At 36.2% G+C, this 13,918-nt stretch overlaps 1 protein-coding gene across 3 annotated transcripts in view; it reads right to left on the bottom strand.

The window, feature by feature from the left end:
- Positions 1 to 13,918, bottom strand: part of ANKRD31 (ankyrin repeat domain 31) — a 135,946-nt gene that overhangs the window by 39,381 nt on the left and 82,647 nt on the right. For all 3 annotated transcript variants that reach the window (XR_006218519.1, XM_042988484.1, XM_042988493.1), the window contains exons 17-19: positions 8,144 to 8,306; positions 6,111 to 6,226; positions 1,053 to 1,140 (exon numbers count right to left, since the gene is read on the bottom strand). Coding sequence is in view for 2 of the 3 variants with exons in the window: in XM_042988484.1 (XP_042844418.1) it covers positions 1,053 to 1,140; positions 6,111 to 6,226; positions 8,144 to 8,306 (367 nt within the window). In the remaining variant the exon portion in view is untranslated. The remainder of the gene's footprint in view (positions 1 to 1,052; positions 1,141 to 6,110; positions 6,227 to 8,143; positions 8,307 to 13,918) is intronic.

The raw sequence follows: 13,918 nt of genomic DNA on the forward strand, positions 1-13,918 counted from the left end.
AAATTCTTAGAAGAAAGGAAACAAATACAACAAAATACTGTGGTGGGACAGTAGGTATTTTTAGCATTTTTTTCCTGGTTTTTTGAAGTGTATTTATATGCCTTTTAATAAAAAATTTTTTAATTGGAAAATTCATCTTAGGTATATAAGGTATTATAAATACTAAATAAAATATATGAACTATTCACATTTGTTTGGGAGTATACATTACAGTATTTTGTATTATTTTCCTCAAAACATAACATGTTTACCATGTGTTAGGCCAAGATGAAAGAATGGGTATAATTTAAAAGGAAATAATTTTTTAAAAGACTGTACAGTATGAACTAGGATAAGAGATGAATAGCTGTATCCTATTACATTAAAGATTGAGGAGATACGTTTAACTACTTAAACATTCAGATCTAAATCTATCAAGACCCAATTTTTACCTTGTAATGGTTAACTCATGAAAACACAACTGTGAGCTATCAAAGATTTACAAATATTCAGTGAACTTTTGAGAAATTCCGATTAGTAGGTCAGGGATCAAAGTCAAATTTACTATTTTGAATCACTTGTCTTTTGTAAACAGGAAGACAGCTATGCTAAGATACTTACCTGGTGTATCTGCTCATCTGAAAGGTCTGAGGATTTGCCCTACTTGAGTCACAACTGCATATTCCTCTGCAGATCTGTTTTTAAAGAGCTACCATAGCTGCAGGGAGTAACATCATCTCCTCCCTAGTCACTATATTGTGCTTTCTTTTTTTCTTCACATCTTCATCTAAACATATCACCAGTAGTGGCTTATCTCTGATCATTGTTTCAAGTGTCTCTCATGTTACTTATGCTATACTTTGAGTCTTAGAAGTATCTTGACCAACAAGTACACTAACTACTGGTTTGCATAAATGACTTCTGATGCTCATTTCTGGCACTTTACCATCACAAAAAAAAAGGCTACTTTCAGCCACTGTAAGCTTTGACATAAACATGTACCGTAAGAAGTTGAGGTAGTAATGACCTTGGATGTACGAAATAATCAAACTTGAGTATGGGTGCATACTTACCTGCATCTTCAGGGGTTCTTATTTCAAATTCTAGTAAATTTTCTTGTTTTTCTTCTATGTCTTGTAGAATGGCACTGATGGTATGATGCTATCAGATAAAAATATTAAAAACTTCATTACAAGAAGGTAGGTATTTCTCTCTGATATGCAATTGTCAAATGCACAGTAAAGTGCTAAAGAAAGTGCTGCTACAATGCTTATTTTGCTTTATGTTCAAAATGTGTTCATGCTTTGTTTACCTGTATAAATGCTGCATACTTGAGGGGAAAAGCAAACTTAAATGTTTTGATTTAGGTAGCAGATCTGCTCCTGGCAAAAAGACTGTAAGAGTAGCAACCATATAAAGAATCACAATTTCTCACTGACTTCTGTTACAATCATAGCTGTAGGTGAAACAAGAACAACTGAGAGCACATGATATTTAAAGACCACATATATGCAACAAGTTTACTTTAAGGCTCTGTGACTATCACTGCACACTATTAAAAATCTCACACATAATCTTAAAATACAAAACACTACTCTCTCAAAAACTCACAAACGGGATTTAAGGCCCCCTCCCCACGCCCTTGTCAGTAGTGACTGTCTTGCCTGGAATGCCTTCAATTAACTTTGCCCAGATCCACCTCTTTCCTATGAGAGATGTAATCATGGAGTAGATGCTGGAACTAGGCTGCCTGGGTGTGCTCTGGCTTCACTTCTTCCTAGCTGGGGGGCTCTAGCAAGTTACTTGTCCTCTCCTTGCCTGAACAGACTAACACATGTAAAATGCTTAGGACAGGGCCATTGCAAATTAAGAATTCAATAAATACTGCTTATTATATAAAACCCATCTCATACATGAAACCTCTGACAAATCTGATTCATACTGATTTCTCCTTTCTCAGAATTACTTAAGAATTGCAGTGCTACAAAACTTAGCATTAATATATATCTTACATATTATATATTATCTTACATATATCTAAGATATCTATATCTAAGATATCTATATATAATATAATATTATATATTATATATTATCTTACATATAATATCTAAGATATTAATATATATCTTACATATTATAGTTCTCCCTCAAAATAATAAGATCTATAGGCAGGAGCATAGCTTTTATATTTGTGAATGATTTCCAAACTGTTGGATATATAGCTGGTGCTCAATAAATGAAAACTGATGGACTGACTCATATTATCTATTCTTTAATATATTCTCAATACACATTCATTTAAAAAATGTGTCAGTCCTCAAAGCCTTCTGAAGTATACTGCCCTGAAATTCTACTTTGGTGCCTACAAGGGACATGAAAAATGCACATAATAAACGCATCCAATTATGTGGAAAAGCAATCTCACTGCTGTCATTTATGAAATGCATCAAAGCAGAACCATAAAATATAAATATGCAAAACAAACAAATGAGATTTATTTCTTTTTGTATCAAATGGCTATAAAAGCAAACTAAAGGTCTGAACTGGCTACGCCTCCACCTACAGGTCAGGATAAAGAAAACACTTTTTGGAGGTGATTTTCCTTTCTCTTTTGCTCATATTGTGGATGCACTCAGTCTTGGCCACTATGGACAATAACCTTTAACTCCACACAAGCTACACCTTCCACCATGGAGGGTCCAGCATAATCTTCCCCCCAAGAACCTCTTCTTTAGTCCTTCATTACTTGTTGTTTACCTTAAAAAAAAAAAAGCACAACAAAAAACCCAACCTAGGATCTGTCTTTGGAATAAGCAGCTTTACATAGTTTATATTGTGCTTACTAAAAGCTTCACGAAAATTTTATTTCAATTTCCTATATTTACTGTGCTAGGGTGCTAGGACCATCTTTGTCTCTGACACCTCCTTTACAATTCTGTACAATATGGCACAGTGGTTACAAGCACAGGTTCTGTAGCCAGACTGCCTGGCATTGCTTTAGTTCTGGTACTGCTACTTAACAGAAATGTATTTGGGGAGTCTGTCATATAATAAGTACTCAGTGAATACCAACTATTAGTATTGTTATCACTTCTGTACTTCATCTACACGGGTATAGAGGAGGCTGCCTACAAGTTTTGATTGGACGGTGTTACAAGGTAGCCCCAAACTAAAATCATCTCATTTCCTTTCTATCTGGCCATAGGCTCAACCCATCCCCAATGTGATTTGAAGTTTCCAACATTTAAAAGTTCACATTTACAAAAGATTCTTAATGACTTTAAAGTCCTTATATTTCTTTTGAGTTTTTCTTTCTTTTTTTTTTTTTTTTTGACTGGGAAATTCAGTTTTATCAGTTTTATTTTATTTTATTTTTTATTTTTTTAAATTTACATCCAAATTAGTTAGCATATAGTGCAACAATGATTTCAGGAGTAGATTCCTTAATGCCCTTTACCCATTTAGTCCATCCCTGTCCCACAACCCGTCCAGTAACCCTGTTTGTTCTCTGTCTTTAAGAGTCTCTTCTGTTTTGTCCCCCTCCTGTTTTTATATTATTTTTGTTTCCCTTCCCTTATGTTCATCTGTTTTGTCTCTTAAAGTACTCATATGAGTGAAGTCATATGATTTTTGTCTTTCTCTGACTAATTTCACTTAGCATAATACCCTCCAGTTCCATCCACGTAATTGCACATAGCAAGATTTCATTCTTTTGGATTGCCGAGTAATACTCCATTGTATATATACACCACATCTTCTTTATCCATTCATCCATCGATGGACATTTGGGCCTTTCCATACTTTGGCTATTGTGGATAGTGCTGCTATAAACATTGGGGTGCATGTGTCCCTTCGAAACAGCACACCTGTATCCCTTGGATAAATGCCTAGTAGTGCAATTGCTGGGTCCTACGGTAGTTCTCTTTTTAGTTTTTTGAGGAACCTCCATACTGTTTTCCAGAGTGGCTGCACCAGCTTGCATTACCACCAACAGTGCAAAAGAGATCCTCTTTATCTGCATCCTCGCCAACATCTGTTGTCGCCTGAGTTGTTAATGTTAGCCATTCTGACAGGTGAGGTGGTATCTCATTGTGGTTTGATTTGTATTTCCCTGATGATGAGTGATGTTGAACATTAGATTCAACAAAAACTGACCATCAACAAGGCATAGCATAGTCAAATTCACAAAATACTCAGGCAAGGAGAGAATCATGAAAGCAGCAAGGTAAAAAAAGTCCCTAACATACAAGGGAAGACAGATCAGGTTTGCAGCAGAGTTTTTCTTTTTTAAAGTTGGTTTTCTTTTTAGGGGCACCTGGGTGACTCAGTTGGTTGAGTATCCAACTTTGGCTCAGGTCATGATCTCAGAGTCTGTGGGTTCGAGCCCTGCATGGGGCTCTGTGCTGACAGCTCAGAGCCTGGAGTCTGCTTCCGACTCTGTGTCTCTCTCTCTCTCTCTGCCCCTCCCCTGCTCATGCTCTGTCTTTCTCTGTCTCAAAAATAAATAAAAACATTAAAAAAAAAAAAGAAAATCAGAGACTCAAGCCTATACTACACATGTGTGTAAGAACTAAATTTATATAATTTGTGTGGTTCAGGAACTCAAACTGAGAAAGGAGCATAAAAACTTGTGTGAAGCTGATAAACTTCTAAGGGCCCCAGAAGAGGCAAATGTTAAACACGAAGCCTAGGCACACCAAAATTCCCATAGTAATCAGTCCTCAATGAAATGAAATCATAACAAAAAATTAAAAACCACATAAAGAATCATGTTATCATGTGAGACTCAGGAAGAGACTTAAAATTCCTTTTAGTTTTATTTTGTTCTTTCTTTAAAACAAAAATTCAAAAAGCAAAGAATTTCTAGAAATAAAAAAGAGTCATTTAAGTTAAAGTTTCAACATATGAGTTAAAGAGAGTAGAAATATGGGTTAAATAGAGGAGAAATATTTGAGGAGAGAAATAATGAAGCAGGAGAGAGGTCAAAGGATAGTACACAGAATATAGTGTGGAAAGTTAAAGAGATGGAAAATGTGAAAAAGATACTAGAAGATATTAAGACTAGTCTAACCAACATCTAAACAGAAGTTAAAAAAAAAAAAAGAAAAAAGAAAATTACTGAGATGGAGGAGAGGCAATTTTCAAAGGTATAAAGACTGAAAGTTTCTGGAATACAAATGAGAAATGTGCCTTCACATTAAAGGAGTATTTCTAGGCCTGAGTTTAATTAATAAAATGCTCCACATTTAGACACAACTTAGTGAAACTGGAGAACATAAAAGCTACAAGATTATCTATAAGGGAATGACAATTAGATTGACAGGTGACTTTCTGTCCATTATTAACAGATACCAGGAACCAACGTAAATCATTTTCAAAGTGCTAAGGCAAATGCAATTTAGTTTTAATACAACTTAAAATATTTATGCTATAAATTAGTTGATTAACAATAGTTGAAGTTCAAAGAATAATACTGTCTTCTCTACAATGACTAACAGAAAGCATATAAGAGAAGTCTAACTTCTCTTCAAAATAGTATTTCATTGAGGATGCTACTTCACTTAAGAAATTAGTTTCTAGTAACCTTTGTGTTCTTATCATGTTACACGAATCTTATCAATTAACATATTTTTTATTGAGCAACTACTATGTTATTTTTGTAAAAATATATTTTTATATGAGGAGTTTCAAATACAGCAAACACTACCACTATAAACCATGCGATATCCAGATTGGCTAACCCAGGTTGCTTTCCTCTTTTCTGTCTGGAGTCCAGCGTCTTTTTTACCCACTATGAATCCCAGACATTTTTTGGGAGTGGATGGGTGAAGACACACTATGATAGTGGCAGGGTCCATGGGACTAGAAGTAGCTAAAGAACCCAACCTAGGTGTAAACAATAGCAGCTAATCCATATTCTGTATTCAGTGCAGATAAGTGAGTTAACTACACAACATATTTTCTTGGCTCATTTTGTTCAATTGGCTATCTTACTTTCTTGTGACAAAAAATATTTTCAACCTGTGCATTCTTAAAATGGAAAGAGTACTGCCAACAGTTAATGACTGACTAGCCCAAAGAATGGCATTTTCTAAGCTGAAAATTTAAAGGATTTCAACTTCACTCACCACAGGATGGCTTTCTCTTGTTTTTTCTCTGTGTGAAAGAAAAGGTGGATCAACACTTTTGCAGTCGTCACTAAAACACTGTTTATGTCTTTTTGGTCGGGCAGCAGGAATTTTGACTTTAAAAATTAAAATTAGAAAATATAATAAGAATGTGTAAAAATTTAGCTTCATTTTATCAATTTTAATGGTGACAGGAATGGAAAGAATAAATTAAGTCTACAATTACTAAAATACCTTAATTTGGGTCAGCATCTCATTGTTTATTCTCAATTGCTTAATTACAGCTAACATTTACTGAATACTTATCACACACTAGATGTCAAACTCTTCCTGAGCCATCTTATTTAATCTTCATACAAACCATGTAAGACAGGTAGTTTATTCTATCCATTTTACAGAAGAGGAGAGTGAAGCTTAGAGGGATTCAGGAAGTTTTCTTTTTTTTTTTAATTTTTTTTTTTTAACGTTTATTTATTTTTGAGACAGAGAGAGACAGAGCATGAATGGGGGAGAGAGAGGGAAACACAGAATCTGAAACAGGCTCCAGGCTCTGAGCCGTCAGCACAGAGCCCGACGCGGGGCTCGAACCCACGGACAGTGAGATCGTGACCTGAGCCGAAGTCAGACGCCCAGCCGACTGAGCCACCCAGGCGCCCCTCAGGAAGTTTTCTTAATGTCACATAGCTAGTATTGAAATCGGATCTGACTCCAAAGTCCATGCTCTTAAACCACTACGTCTATGATTCATTGTCTCTGATCCTTTCCCATTCTGGATTCCCTTTCTTCATATAACTATTGTTCCCCTACATCCCTCATCCCTTTACGGTACCTGACCAAGGAAATGTACACACAAGAAACAACAGACAAGTGGGAATTGGTACAGCATTTCATAACAGAGTGCCCAATAACTCCAAATACGGCTGTGGAGAGGGAGAGATACATGGCTGGGGCTCTAAGAAAGGCTCTGACCCTATATATTTACCATATGGTAGCAGGTAATGAAAAGAGGAAACCTTGTATCAGTCTTGACCTTGACCTACGTGTGATCTAGCTCAGTAGTAAAATATGAGACAATGATTATCCTTGGCTCTGACCAATCGTAACAGTAATATGACTCCTCTCTTGAAAATCAACAGTTGTTAAGGATAGTATAGGCTGGGAGAAAAGTGACAGGGGTTCTTTTCCCAATCTTTCTGCCTCACTGGAAGAAAGGGTAGATGTGTTCCTGGGTTTCTTGTATGAGTCAAGCAGGCCAGAAAAGGAAGAACAATTCATTCTCCTCAACATTTAATAAATTGTGTTTAACTGTTTGTCTTCTGGTTGATCTCCACACAAGACTGGAACTTCCTCAAGCGCAAGTACATAGTTTGCATAGCAGGTGCTCAACAAATGTATGGTATCTAAATTAGTGTTCACTGAAAGCCTAATTCTTGTAGATAGTTCATTATATTATTTAAATGCAAACTATTTCTAAAAAATGGTTCATAAAATTTTGCCTGGCTGTACATTCCCTTGAAATATTCTTTACACTATATTCACACATACACATACGTATACATGTATATTTCCTTAACAAATTCATATTCTGGCATCAGAACATGAGATTCTTGAAAAGTTGGCATCAGTCCAACTTTCATATGTACCATTACAAATTTTGAAGTAATGGAATCTTACTTCCAAAGATTGAGTATAATGTCAACCTTTTCCAGCCCCTCTACGAGTAAGCCAATCTCTGTGGATTCAATTACATCTCTATCTCAGACCCAATGTTAGAGATTAATAATGGTTTAATGAATAATATGGGCTCCATTTCAACACATAATTCCAAACCAACAGGATCATATGGTATATAAATTAAACCAAACGTGGAAATGCTAATTTCTAAAAATAAATAAAGCTTTTCAAGAGTTTAATAAACATATAAAACATCTACCCCAGGCATGAAACAATTTACACTATAAATCTGCAGGTTTTATTTTTCTAAGCAGAGGCATACACTTGTATAAAAGAGCAGGCAATACTTCCACACATACCAGTGACTGTAGCATTACTTTCATCTCTATTATCAGTCTTAACAGCATCATAAGATTTCAGCAGCTCTTTCGTTTTTTCATCATCTGCTTCATCCAAAGCAGTATTTTGCTTTTGATTCTTTTGATTTGGGTTTGCTCCATGTTGTAGTAGAATCTCAGCTGCCTAGAAGATATTGTCCCAAGGTTATCTCTATAGACACCTTTCTGCTTTCATTTTAAGACACCACCATTAAAAGTTATCAAAGTATAAAAAGCTATCAAAAAAGTTGGCAAACTCTGGTCAAGAAAAGTTTTGATTAAATTTGATATGACAACTGTAAACTGATCCACTGATTTGGCCTGATCTGTCCTCACAGGACAATCAAACATGATGACGTGAAAGTACCAGATATGCAGGCTTCAGGGCAGTTAAGAAGCAAATATAGGTAAAATGAGGTGCAAAATTTACTCTGTCTCTTTAACAGAGCTCTTTGTCTTCCTCCAACCTGCATTACTATATTTTAGGTATGTTACTTGTTTAAGAAATTTTATGAGCTAGCATGAGAATCCATAACCCTCCTAATAATGCCTATGCACGTCTATTACGCGTCCTAAATAACTTATATGTTGAAGGTAAAAGGCAACTTAGAATCTACTCCAACCCCATCATTTTAAGGAAGAGGAAACTGAGGTCAAAGAGCTTGTGACATTGGGTGGAGGGTGATTTCTAATATAAATGACTTTGTAAACTTACAAATTCATTTATATTAGAATATAAAGTTGAATAACTCAAAGTTGTTGCATATTAGAAATTAGTGAATGACCAAAGTTAAAGATGTTACTAATTAGTTTATAGTATAAGTCAGTTAGTGAGCAATAGCCAATGAGTCCATCTGCATGAGGAAAGCGATTCAAATCATTGAAAAACCTGATCAAGAAAAGATGGCCAGGATTTTGTTAAAAATAGAGACATACTATGTGTCAGTGGCTTTTCTCTTTCTCCTTATGTCCAGGTATGGAGAAGCAGAGATACTTAGGAGCAGATGGGCCAGTGAAGATGACAAGGACAGCCCCTCATTTGTTCCATCAGCCCAGGGTTAGCATAGCATAAAAGAAAGCACATTTGTTTTCAAGTCAAGCATATAGAACTCAATCCCACTACTTACTAACTGTCCTTGAAGAAGTTTATTTACCATTTGAACCTCATTTTTATCACCTTTGAGAACTAAATGTGAGCCCTTGTCAAATATCTTATACTAGTGGGTCTTTAATGAAAGCAGTCCCGTCTGAGTAAAGGCATTTTGTTTTGTTTTTACAAGAAGGGGTGAGCAGTACCTCAATCCAGTAGTTTCTAAGCCTGAGTGATCAGTAAAGTCATCTGTGGAATTATTGAAAAATACAGATTCCTTATACCCTCTTTCCACTACTATATGGGGGAGAGAGGAAGCTTGTTTTGTTTTTTAACAAAGGAAGCTTTTCTAGAGTTATAAATTATGCCATATAAATAATGACTCTTCTGTGTGTTAGGATGAGCCCTTCCTCTCAGGCCTTGACCTTTAATGTATTAACATGGATTCATTTAATATATTAGTTCCGAGGAAACAGAGAACTGAGCTCACTGGAATGGGACCCTGAACAGCTATTTTTCAGTAATGCCTAAGAGAACAGCTACAGAGCCACAAGGCACTAAACAGGAATGGCTAACAGAGAGCTCCAGGCAATAAGATAGGGTGGACCTGAGGAGCAAAGAGCTTGACAAAAATTAGGTGACCAAGAAAGTAGGCCCCTTGCTTAACTTTTTTTTTTTTTTAATCCGCTTTACTAGGGTAATCACGACGACAACCATGACTTAGAAACATTCCATCATCATAAAAAAATTTATTATGGCTCTCTGCAGTCAATCTTTTCCCACCTCCCTTTGGCCCTTGGCACTCAGCAATCTGCTTCAATCACTATAAATTTTGCCTTTTGTAGTATTTCGGATGAATGGAATCATACAGTATACAGTCTTTTTTGTGTGTGGCTTAAGTTAGCATGATGTTTCTGAGATTCATCCATATTGCTGTATCGATGGTTTCATCTGGCTACTTGCTAGCTGGTATGGGAACAGTGTTATAACAATGAATGGAAGTTACACCTATTCTGCCACGCAGACAGACGTGTTCAGGAACGCCTGTAATGACGATGTTTCTAAGAATGCTACTTGCTAGGTATGATGAGAAGAGTGTTACTTCAGGGAATGGAAATTACATATCATTTGCAATGTATGTGGTATTAACGGACACTTGTAGTAAAGATGTTTCTAAGAAAAAATAGTTTGTTCCTTTTAATGATGTATCTGTGTATCCATCTATTTATTTATCAGTTGAGAGACATTTGGGTTCTTTCCAGTTTCTGGCTATTATGAATAAAGCCACTGTGAACATTTGAGTATATATCTTTATGTAAACAAAAGGTTCTTTTTTAAGATTTCTGTCTCTCTGTTGGACCTCTAGTTTTGTTCATGTATTACTTTCCCGATTTTACGGAGTTGTCTTGTAGACTGCTGGACTTCTTTAAAACCATTATTTTAAGTTCTCTGCCAGACAATTCATAGATTTCCATTTCTTTGGGGTCAGTTACTGGAAAATTATTGTGTTCCCTTCTTGGAGCCATGTTTTCCTGATTTGTTAACGTTCCTTGAAGTCTTGCATTGCCATCTTCACATCTGAAGAGACAGTCACATCCTCTAATCTTCCCTAACCAGCTTTGAAAGAGACATCTTCACCAGTCAGTCCATCTCAGGATTCTGAGGCTTTCTTAGATTTTTTCTATATATGTATTTGCTGCACATTTCTTGTTTTCTCTTGGGCGGGGGGGGATTCTTAAAACTGTATGCCTTCTATTGATTCCATGAAGCCAGGCCAATTGGCTTTTGTTTGTTTTTCCAAGGGGGGGTTCTCTAAAATGTCCCCTGAAATCCTACAGAATTGAACTTTCTGTGTTGGATTACTAGCAAGTCTGCAAAGGCTTACTTTTGCTGCCCACGAGAGTGCACACAGAGAGCTGGCCACAGAGTAGGGTAGTAGAAGGGGTACGTAGGTGAGGTGTGCAGAGCATTAGGGAGATCCAAGGAGCTACTTGGGGAGTTCTACAGGTGAGGCATCTCCAACAACCTATAGGTAGGCTTCCTGGAGTCCACAAACTGGTTAGTTGGAACAACTGTGGAGCAGTTAGCAGCATCACAGAAGCTGGTGAGTTCTAAACCGTTGCTGCTGTGTCCCCAGCCTCTCCCAGCCCTTCAATCTTGCAGATCACCTCATCAATTCGGGTGAGGCAAAAAAGAAGTGTGTCTCTTGGTGTGTATTTGTATAAGAGAAGAATTTCCTAAGAGAAGAATTGCAATTGACAGCTATGATAGTGGATTTCCCATTTCTTTTTTTAAAAATGTATATATGAGAGAGAAAGAGAGAGAGAGGGAGAGAGGGAGGGACTGAGAGAGGAGACACAGAATCTGAAGCAGGTTCCATCTCTGAGCTGTCAGCTCAGAGCCCGATGCAGGACTCGAACTCATGAACTGTGAGATCATGACCTGAGCCGAAGTTGGATGCTCAACCAACTGAACCACCCAGGTGCCCCTATTTCCCATTTCAATTCTGCTTTTACTTCATTTATTTTGAAACTCATTACTGTGTGCACCCACTTTCAGAATTGCTATGCCTTCTTGGTCAAATATTCCCCTTATACTTATGCAATGTTCCTCTTTATCCCTGACAATATGCTTGCTCTGAAATCTACTTTGTCTTAAGCTTCCAGAGTCACTCATTCTTTTGATTATTGTTTTCATGGTGTATCTTTTTTCCTCATTTCCTCTTCTTCATAGCCCCTGGGAATCACTAATCTACTCTCTGCCTGTATGGATTTGCTTGTTGTGGACATTTCATATTAATAAAATAGTATGTGGCCTTTTGTATCCATCTTCTTTCATTTAGCATAATGTTTTCAGGTTCATCCATGTGGTAGCATGTATCAGTACTTCTTTTTTATGGCTTAATAATATCTTATTGATGTATAACACATTTTGTTTATACACTCATCCACTGATGGACATTTGGGTTGTTTCTACTTTTTGGTTATTTGGAAAATAGTGCTATGGACATTCATATACAAATTTCTGTGTGAACATATGTTTTCAGGTTCCTAGGCTATATACCTGGGAGTAATTTGCTACATTATATGGCAACTTGGTTTAACTTTTTGAAGGAACTGCCAGACTGTTTTCTATAGCAGCATCACCATTTTACATTACCACCCGCAATGTATGAGAGGTCCAATTTTTCCACATCTTTGCCAACATCACCTTTACTTTTGAAAGATTTTTTGCTGAGTACAGAATTCTAGGTTAACAAGTTCATTGCCCCTTGCAGTACTTTTTAAAGATGTTGCTCCTTTATCTAGTGGCTTGTAAAATTTCTGATGAGAGGTTGGCTACCATTCTATTTGTTCCTATATACACGTTTTTTCCCCAAACTTTCTGTTTCTCCCTTTTTCACTGGTTCTCAGCAATCTTATTATGGTATATGTTGATACAGTTTTCTTCATTTTTCCTTTACTGGCAAGTTGGTAAGATTTTTGGTTCTGTGGATTTACTGTTTTCATCACATTTGGATAGTTTGGTCTTTATTGTCCAAATATTTTTTTCTGATCAGCCCCCTCCTTTAGGATTAAGCTTACATATAGATAGATAGATAGATAGACAGACAGACAGACAGACATATATCTGGGAGTATATGCCTATAGATATATAGGTATACATATATCTATATCTATATAGATATATCTATATAGATATATATAGATATAGATATGTATAATATAACTTGATATTGCCCTACAGGTCACTGATGTTTTCTTATTTTGTCTTTGTTTTTTCAGTCTTTCTTCTCCCTTTATTCTGTATAATTTCTAATGTTTTATCCTCAAATCCAACGCACTTACTTTTTAGTATTTATATGCTGTTAACCAAGCCATTTGGTGAATGTTTCATTTCACATGTTTTATTTGCATCTCTCATAGTCTGAGTCTTATTTACACCTTCCATTTCTATTCTCATCCTGTTTCTGTTTTCCTCCACCGTCTTAAACATAACAGAGTGTATTAGTTTCCTATTACTGCATAACAAATTACTACAAATCTGATAGCTTGCAATAATGCAAATTTATAATCTCACAGTTCTGTAGGTCAGAAATCTGAGCGTGGTATGGCTGGGTTGTCTGCTCAGATTCTTCACCATGCTGAAATCAAAGTGTCAGCATAGACTGTGATAGTCACCTAAGGTTTAGGGTCCTTTTCCAAGCTCACTAGTTTTTTTTGGCATAATTCACTTCCTTGAAAGTTTATGACTAAGCTTCCTGTATTCTTCTTGGCTATGGATTAGGGACTGCTCTCAGCTTCTAAAAGCTAGCTGCAGATCCTTGCCATATGGTTCACTTTGATGCTTTCCTTCTTTTAAAGGATTTACCTCATTAGGTTGGGCCCACTCACACTCAAAGGGAGGGGATTATACACAATGTATATAGGTCAGTGAGTGAGAATTTTCAGGACCATCTTAGAATTCTGCCTGCCACGTACAGTATGTAATTATAATATTTGTTTAACATCCTTTTCTGCTAATTTTATTATCTGTCATTTCTGGGTCTGTTTTGCATGATCATTTTTATGCCTGCTTATAGGTAATATTTTATATTCTTTTATTTAAACAATTTTTTTTGAACTGGTTGATAGACATTGTGATTTTTATATTGCTGAATGCTGAAT

The sequence above is a fragment of the Panthera tigris genome, chromosome A1, assembly GCF_018350195.1.
Source record: "Panthera tigris isolate Pti1 chromosome A1, P.tigris_Pti1_mat1.1, whole genome shotgun sequence".
Classification (NCBI taxonomy): domain Eukaryota; kingdom Metazoa; phylum Chordata; class Mammalia; order Carnivora; family Felidae; genus Panthera; species Panthera tigris.